This window comes from Onychomys torridus, unplaced genomic scaffold (genome assembly GCF_903995425.1).
Source record: "Onychomys torridus unplaced genomic scaffold, mOncTor1.1, whole genome shotgun sequence".
Lineage (NCBI taxonomy): Eukaryota > Metazoa > Chordata > Mammalia > Rodentia > Cricetidae > Onychomys > Onychomys torridus.
Window position 1 is genome coordinate 1 of NW_023411332.1, and position 8,733 is coordinate 8,733.

General features: G+C 56.0%; 1 protein-coding gene across 1 annotated transcript; it reads right to left on the bottom strand.

Annotated features, from left to right (window-relative positions):
- Positions 1–18: 18 nt before the first annotated feature.
- Carmil2 (capping protein regulator and myosin 1 linker 2) lies at positions 19–8,530 on the bottom strand (the record flags this gene model as incomplete). Its single annotated transcript, XM_036175782.1, has 23 exons — positions 19–258; positions 421–642; positions 769–840; positions 994–1,030; positions 1,947–2,069; positions 2,154–2,517; positions 2,599–2,699; positions 3,478–3,713; positions 4,160–4,226; positions 4,364–4,501; positions 4,641–4,728; positions 4,803–4,963; positions 5,137–5,250; positions 5,336–5,464; positions 6,652–6,750; positions 6,830–6,992; positions 7,155–7,327; positions 7,458–7,515; positions 7,598–7,694; positions 7,800–7,881; positions 7,998–8,067; positions 8,252–8,356; positions 8,454–8,530. Coding segments are annotated over 23 exons (2,886 nt in total), but the record flags the coding sequence as incomplete, so codon positions are not given.
- Positions 8,531–8,733: the final 203 nt, after the last annotated feature.

An 8,733-nucleotide genomic window follows, 5' to 3' on the forward strand; every position in this document is an offset into this window, starting at 1 on the left:
GGTAGAGCCTGGACTAGCAGGAAGGGCTTGTCACTCTTGGACTACACTGGGCCTTTGGGTTTCTGGATTGCTCCAGCACTGTTGGTCCTGCCCAAGGCCCAGAACCAAGACAGAAGTCCAGGAGCCCACCCTCCCCCATCTCCTGCACTCAAGCACAGACAGAGGTGTCTCCCTCACCCGCAGGGGTCTGGAGCTGGTCCTCATGCACAGACACGGCTCGCCGCCCTGCTGAGAGAGGCCTCGGCCTCAGCTGGCCATCTAGAGGAGGCCAAGATATCAGGGTATGTTCCCAGTAGCTGCCCACACCCAGTCTTTGCCTCCCACTTTTAGTGTTTCCAGATGAATCAAGTTCCCAGCAGACACTCCGCCGGTCCCAGCCTAAGAGTACGGTCCCAGCCTAGGAGTGAGGTGCCTACCTACCTTCATTTCGAGGACCCAAGCAAGGGTCCTCTGGGAGACTCAGGATGTCTGGGGAGGGGCTGGTTCTTCGGAGACTTGGGCTGGGACATGGGGAGGGGGGCCCTGGACCATCTTGTTGTCCCCAACCACGGCCTCTGAGCTCTGCATTCAGCTGCTGCCCCAGTGTCTTCCAGGTGGCAGATTCAGGCCCCTGGCCCCCTGGCCCAGGCCTACATGAGGGATCTGGATGGAGAAATAAGCGTCAGCTAACACCTGAGCCTGGCCTTGGAGATGGTTCTGAGCAATGGTCTGATCCCCTGCCTCACAATCCGTGTACCTCCCTCAACATATACAGTGGCCCTCACTCACCAGCAGACACAGAGTGGGTACGGGACTTGATTGAGATGGGAGGGGTCTCTGTGGAACTGTCCATAATGTCACCTGCAAGGTAGGACTAGAGGCTTAGGTGCCAGACCTTAATGGTAAAGGGAGGAAAAACAGCCTGTCCCTCCCCCAGGAGAGCAAGTACCTTAGGGACTATCTCTAAGGCCACCTCCCCCTAAATATATTTCCTTGTTCCAGGGTCCTACTTACCATCTGAGCCTGCCTTCTTGATCTCACCATCTTTGCTCTGTAGGAAACAAATCAGTCAGACGTCCTCAGCCCTGTTACCCTTACTCTGCCCTGTTTCTGTTCATTCATGTTCTTAAAACCTAGCTACGGAATGCATACCATGGGATGGCCAGAACATGGCAAACCTAGTCCCTGCCCTCTGACCTTACCATCTGCTGTGACAGAGTTGACACAAAACTGTGCATGTTAGTCACAACAAGTAGCTAGTCTCACTGTACAGCTCAAGCTTCCTTGCAGTCCTTCCCCAGCTTCCTAAAGGCTGAGATTTCCACCACACCCAGCAGATAATGGGACTTCGTCTATGATTCTTCCCAGACTTCAATGTCTCTAAATTCAGGCTAGGTCTCATTACATAAGTCTTTTTCCTGGAAAACGGTTAAGTGGATGGTACACAGGGATGTGATTCATAATAAAGACCATGACTGGGATGACATTATCAGGGTGAGCATGAAAGGGAGCGAGGGAAGGTTCACACGGAACTGCAGGGACAGCTGAAAAGGAACCTGAATTACCCAGTGCACAGCCAGACATAGGACAGACGGTATAAACCGATGGCCATGTGAGGCGCTAAGATGCTCCAAAGGAGAGCAGGGAGGTCTTAGGTGGCCAGGACCAAGGTCCCATAAGATCTTGCTGCAGGATTAGGAATCTGGACAGAGGAAGTCCTGGAGGACTGTTTTCAGGTATAGCTAACAAGGTCAAATTTCTGTTAAGAATCTTTGGAGAAAGTTCCTACTCCCTAGGAGGTACATATCTGGGCTAGGTCAGAAGCAAGAAGGAAGAAAGATCAATGACTATTTTACAGGTAAGACAACTAGATCGATCTGTGCCGTGTGTGTTCCCCTTCTTGGTCACATATGTCATCCAGATTGCCACATGCCACCTGCCCCCTCAGTTCACACACCCCAACTCACTTGCTTCCTCTTGCTTTCGGCACCCCCACTGGCCCGGCTTACTCCGATCCTCTGCAGCATCACTTGAACCCGCTGCTCAAAAGACGGAGCCAGTTCTGTGTCTCCCCGTTCCAGAGGCCGCCTCTGAGGATAGAGATGCCTGAGTGGAGAGCGCACCCACTGCTTCCTATTCCCGAACTGCCCTTAGACCCTGACATCAGTCCTTACCTTGTCCGGTCTGGCACCCACTGTTGCTTCCTCCTCTTCAGCAGGTAGCAGAATCATGGAGTAGGCCTTGCTTTCTCGTGTGTACCGAGGCCGGTTTCTGCGAGCAGAGTCAGGGCTGCCAGTGCCCCCTTCTGCCCCTGCAGGCTCCTCACCCCGGCCTGGACGGGCTGGTGGTCGAAGCAGGTCCCCAAGTGTGGTTTTTCTGGCACGAGGGGCTGCTCCAGGGCTAGTTTCTAGATCCGATCTTGGACCCCTTGTTGACCGAGGTTTCTTAAAGGCAAATAGGGTACCCAGCTTCTTTCGGAGTGTGCGGGGCACAGGAGGAGCACCACCCTCAGTGCCTGGATCCTCCTCTGGGGCCCAGCTGTAGGAACAACCATCAGTGAGTGAAGAAACTCAAGGATGTCCCACCCTCTTCCGCCCCCAGCAAGTGACCCTCACTCACAGGCGATCCTGCTGGATCAGCCTTTTGGAGAAGAATTCTTCCACACCCTCGTCCACACGAGCTGTGAGCCCATTCCCTTCTTGAAGCAGGGCTGGGGGCACCTGGGAGACATTGGGAGGTTAGGAGTCAGGACTGAGAACTGTGGCTCTCCCCCACCCCCACTTCTTCCCAGTGACCTGGCCTGAGTATATCCCAGAGCTGGGGTGCTGTCTGTACCGTGCTGGGTTTCATTCCTCCCTGCTGCCATAGTCCACCCGCCCAGTCCACACCCGTTCTTGTTACACAGAAGATGCTATACCCTGGTTATCACTAAGCAAACACCTACGGGTCACACATTCCAATATGCTACCCTTTCTACTCCTAACACCACCCCCCAGTACCCTAACCCTCCACCTCCACCCCACCCCACCCGGCCGATCATCCCGGCTCAGTGGCGCCGCTGCTGCGTCAGACCCTCAGGGGGCCTCCGGCCGGCTCCTCCTCTCCTTCTGCCGGTGCCCACTGGCCCTGCCAATACCCAGCCCACACACACATCCACCCGCTGGTGCACAGCAGACGCAGGGGTGTCCCGCGGCCCAGCTGCCCAGTATTTTTCAGTAGCCCCAGGAGAGGGAGGGCAAGGCGGACACCCGCTCTCACACGTCCACGCATACAGCAGACCACACTCCAAGGCAGGAGTCTAGGCGCTCCTGGCAGGAAATCACACCACTGGCCCGTTATGGGCATGGCCCGAGGTGGAGGGGGACCAGGAAGATGATAGGGCACGACCGGGTGGCCTTGGGCCTCCACAACCCATCTCCTTGTCTTCTGTAGCAAGTGAGGAGGGAATGGACCACCCATGACCCTTAAGCGGGGCGAGGGGGGAGGGAAGCACTTTACCTGGGGGCCCCCCGGCGGCGGGCGGTGGTGGTGCTGGCGACGTGGCCGCGGCCGGGCCCGGGTCGGATGGCGTAGGGGTTGCCCGGCGGGTGGCAGGTCCATGCGAGGCAGCGGGCCAGCGGGTGGCCCCGGGGCGGCGGGGCTTGGCGAGCCGCGTGCGGACGGCCCAGCCTGCGGCTCTGCATCTTCCCCCGGAGCTGCCAGCTCGGGGTCCCACTCTGCTTCCTCAGCAGCACCTGAGGCGAAAGCACCAGAAGAGCACAGAGCGTCGAACCCGGGGAGGTGGCGGAGGCGCTAGGGCGGGCGGCGGGGGACCCGCCCAGGGCGCGGGGAGGGGCCCGGCTACGCCGCCCGCCCCTCCCCCAGCCGCCGCTGTCCGCGGTGCTGAGCGCGGCCCCGAGTGCGCGCGGCTCCGAGCAGCCGCCAAGCATGCGCGTCCTGGGGTTAGGGGCAGGTGGGGGGGATGGGGGGGGGAGGGAGGCAGAGAAGAAGGTATTTTAGTCTTATTCTGTTCAGGTCTCACACGGTTCTGAGAAGAGCTGACTCCGGCTTTCTTTCCGGCCTGGCTCAGGGAGGGGTTAGGGTATACCTGGGACAGGGCTGAATGAGTATCTAAGTGCCCAGATTTAACAGAGCTTCAGTCCACTTGGGTAAACTCTCTTCCCTCCAGGGCCTGACTTACCATGAAGGGAGGGGACCAGGTGCATACAATAGCTGGGCTCAAGCCATCTCCGTGAAGAACCGCTATCCTGGTGGGATGGGTACAGTCTCAGTGTAGGGTTGGAGTGGGGCACAACCCTGAACTGCTACTCACCTTCAACCTCGCAGAGCAAGAAGGGAAGAGTTGGGGTTCTAGGCATGGGATTGTGGAGACGGAGGCGCTCACCTCTCTCTCCTCTTCCTTCTCCATGGGAAAGAAAAGATCTTCCAATCCCTCAGGCTCAAGGTGGGTGAGCTCATCTCCATCCAGTGATGGTACAGCAGGGTCCACTGTCACTGGTGCCTGCTGAGCTAGACTCTCCATCTGCAGTACCAGACCACCCAAAGATAGGCAGATCTAAGATAACCCTAAAGTAGTTATCTTATGACCTCATAAGTCATTACTGGGGCCCCTGTCAGTGTTTAACAGGTTACTGTGAAATACATGCAAAGCTTCCCCTCACCAGTCGATCTCGGGCTGCATGAAGACCTTCAAGAGCCTGAGCCACAATGCTCTCTGCTAGGGTCCCTGTGATTGACAGGCGCATGTCCCTAAAGGCAGGAGAGGGTGAGGATTAGTGTGCTGGTTCTGCCCAGCTTTGCCCAGCCCAATGGAGCTTGCTTACCTCAGCCTAGTAAAGGCATCTTGCAGCAGATGTTCTGGAAGCAGTTCTGGAAGGCTCCTGGAGCCCATCAGAACTCCCTCTAGCTGCTCCTTCCAGCTAGGTCTCTGCAACATCTGTGGGCAAAGGCTCCTTGTGGTATCCAGTGTAGTCTGAGTGAAGTCCTGGGCAAAGGTTATAACATGGTAACAGTATTGGCTAGAGCCTAGGCCCCTTGGCTTAAGGGTGTGAGCCCCCATTAAATCACTGCTGACTAAGGGCATATCACAGACAAGCCTATGGACTGAGGATCAAGCCTGCAGAGGGAGGTGAGGCTAGGGCAGGAGCAGCACCTTACCTGGATGTCCTGGCGACAGACCTCGCCCACCTGACCCAAGAGGCCCTCCAGCTTCTGTCGCAGCTGCCAGTGATGGCTTGGAGAACTCCCAGCCTCATACAGAATGGGAAGGATCTGAAGGCCAAGGAACCAAAAGAGCTGCAGGCTGACATTTGGTTAGGAACAGAAAGGTCCTCACCGTGGGGGAGGGAGAGCTCACACTGAGAGAGAAGTTGGCGTTCTGGATGGCATCCTCAGCCTGGTGCACAGCAACCTCCCCCTGGGGCCCAGCCCCACAGCCCAGCAGCTCCACATGCTCCTGCACCGACTGGCATAGTTCATTCACTTCCTGAGGAGAATCACGGGTTAGACCCACCTTCGTCCCTTATGAGTCTCCCCGTCTTGCCTCCCTTCCAGGGTTTCTGACAGGGCAAGTGAAGCCCTGAAGGCAAGCTATGAAGCAAGTGCTTGGGAAACCCAATCTGCTCAAGGTAGGATAGTGGGCTCTTTCCCTTTGGGCTGTTTTCGGGACTTGATACTTCCCACAGGCCTACAAGACGGAAAGCTTTGGACAATGTTTTAGAATCTTCTCAACCATCCTCACCAAGGATACAAGGATAGGTAAGTGTGTGTGTGTGTGTGTGTGTGTGTGTGTGTGTGTGTGTGAAAGAGAGAGAGAGAGAGAGAGAGAGAGAGAGAGAGAGAGAGAGAGAGAGAGAGAGAGACAGACACTGAGGAAGCATAAGATGGCTGATCTGGGGTAAGGACTGTGTGTTTTAGAGATGGCTCCGAGGCATACCAAGGCTCTGATGGCTCCAGTACGGCCAGGAGGGACCTAGAAGGGCATTTAGTGATTTAGGCACCAAAGAAATTGAGCTCCATGTTAGAGAGTGGGATTTGTGGATGATAATGCAACCATTTGAGAGCCTGTGAGATAGCCCAGGAGTAACCCACTGAGCCTGATGACATGAGTTCATCCCTGGGACCCACATTGGGGAAGGAGAGAACTGGATCTTGCTTGTTATCCTTTGACTTCCACATGTCCCTTTGAGCATGGGCATGTGGGTGCATGTGTGCACACACAGTCACATGCAATAAATAAATGCAATAGTTTAAAAAAAAATCACTTGAAGGCATGCAGTGCAAAAAGCCTACCCCTCAGGGTTTCTGGATCAAGGTAACTGGGCTTCAGAGCTTGGATGAGAATATGGAGGCTTGGGAATGCAGAAGTAGGAACAACTCAGAAAGACAGGTTAGTGGAGGGAAATTCATGCCAGAGAGAGGACTGCTGAAGCTAGCCGCACAGAGCTGAGTGGAGAGAGGAGAGGAGCCTTGAATGGGAAGTCAGATGAGACCACAACAGGGAGAGCTTATTTACACACTTAAAGTGAGGCAGCCAAACTCCCTATTCTTTCAGGAATGGTGACCAACGAGAGAAATTGTCTGGGACACAGAACTCAGACCACTTGACCCAAGAAAGTCATACTCTCAGACTCGGGTGCCCAGGTACTCAAGGTTAAGGGAAGGAACACTGACCTGCTCTGAGTGGTCTGAAATCAGACCCAAGGGCTGAAGGCAGGGCTTGAGGTCAGAAGTAGGGTCTGCCTGGTTGTTCCTCCAGAGACAGGCTTGGATCTGCAGTCATAGGATAGTGAGAAGCCAGGGGGTGGAGTCTCCACTTATAAAAGGGAGGAGAACAAGAGGAGACCCCCACCTGATGGACTGCTTGTGCTGTTAGTTCTGGGCGGCTGCGATTTGCCTGTGTTACATCATTCAGTGGCAGCGGCATGGACTTCAGGCTGTGGTTCTGTTCCAGGGCTTGGGCCACATCCAGCAGGCCCAGAGCAGATGTGTTGTTTCGGTCCCAGATCACAGACCTGGGCCCCACCAGGCTTCAGCTGGGGCAGAGCCTCACCCAACCCTCTGGCCTTATCCATCCATCTACCTCATCAGCCTGAACTCCTTAGCCCCCCACACCCCTCTAATATATCCCCCTTCCTTCTCTTGTTGGTCCCAGCCCTTGTAATGACCATGCCCACCGTAGCCTGGTGTTGACTCGTAGAGCCTTGGCTAGCATCTTGGCGCCAGCATCCCCTATGGCATTGCCACTAATATCCAGTGCTGTCAGTTTAGGATTGGTGCTCAAAGCCCGAAGCAAGACGCTGGCACCCTGCTTCAACCGGGACTCAGCCACTGACAGAGACTGCAGGGGCTGTGATTAAAAGAAAAACATTGATGGACGATCGGAACCAGGTTCGGCAAAGAGGATCTGAAGAAGAGAAAGTGAGGGGCGTTCTAGGAGGCTAATTGCTTGAGGAGCCCCCAGGGATCTGTGAACTTACACAGTCATCGTCCTGTATGAGCTGGACGATCCGGTGCAGGACATCGTCTAGGGTCTCCCTGTGGGCAGGGGCCGCCGTGAGAGGACTGCCTGGGTGGCAGAGTCCTATCTGGGAGGTATGGGGATGGGCTTGGGGCCTACTTGCACCGAACGTTGAAGTTTCTTCCAAGGGCCACGTGTTTCAGAGACCGGCTCCTCCCAATGGCGAGCACCAGAGTCACCATATTGGAGCCAAAGCCTGAGGGTAATGAGGGTGAGGCACAAGTCGATGCTGCCAGGGCGGGGTCCCCCCTAGGAATCGGGTGAATAGTGGGAGTGTGGATGGGTTCCCTGGTGGCCTCACCATTGTCCGACAGATCCAAGGAGCTCAATGCACCCGCATCACAGACTAAGTCTTGTATCACCTGGGCACCCGCAGAGCGCAGCTGGAGGTGGAGGTAGGGCGCACTTAGGAAATTTAAGCCTGAGGGGGGAAGGCCTCCCAGTTCCGCTCCCAATGTGTGGATGTGCTCCCGTCTCACAATCAGAGCCAGGTGCCTACCTCACATGCGCTGAGGTCCAGGTGCAGGTCGCGGATCTGCGTGTTGAGCGCAAGACCATCTAGAAGGGCCCTGGGAGAGGATGTCACACAGGGGACAAGATCTGGGAAAGTGGGTCTCAGGGTGCTAACGAAAAGCCTGTGCCAGGCAGGTTGGGGTTATGGAAGATTGTGGGTGGGATAGAGTGGACAGTGGGGGTCTGGTCAAGGTTGTGAGTGAATGCATGGGGGCATGGCCGTGGGTAGCAAACACTGACCTAAGCGCTTCAGGTGGCAGCTTGCAGCCAGCCAGGCCCAGGTGCTGCAGCATCCTGGCACTGCCGAGGAAGCGTTGCAGTGCAGCCGGTGCCGCTCGGGACTTCCTGTGGTGGAGGGTGGGGAGAGGGAGAAGTGGGATTCAGGCTCACAGAGCCGATTTCCTGAAGCCTCTTCCTCCCGAGCCTGCCTGGTGCTCCTTACGTGCGCCAGAAGATATTCCTTGAAGCTTCAAGGTGGGTGAGGCTGGAGCAGCAGCCTCCAGATAATGCTGCAAAGAGCTGAGGGAAGACGACATTGGTGATAACCTTCCATTAAACCTGGCCTTCTTGCCGGGTGGTGGTGGCGCACGCCTGTAATCCCAGCACTCGGGAGGCAGAGGCAGGTGGATCTCTGTGAGTTCGAGGCCAGCCTGGTCTACAGAGCTAGTCCAGGACAGCCTCCAAAGCTACAGAGAAACCCTGTCTCGAATTCTCTCTCTTTT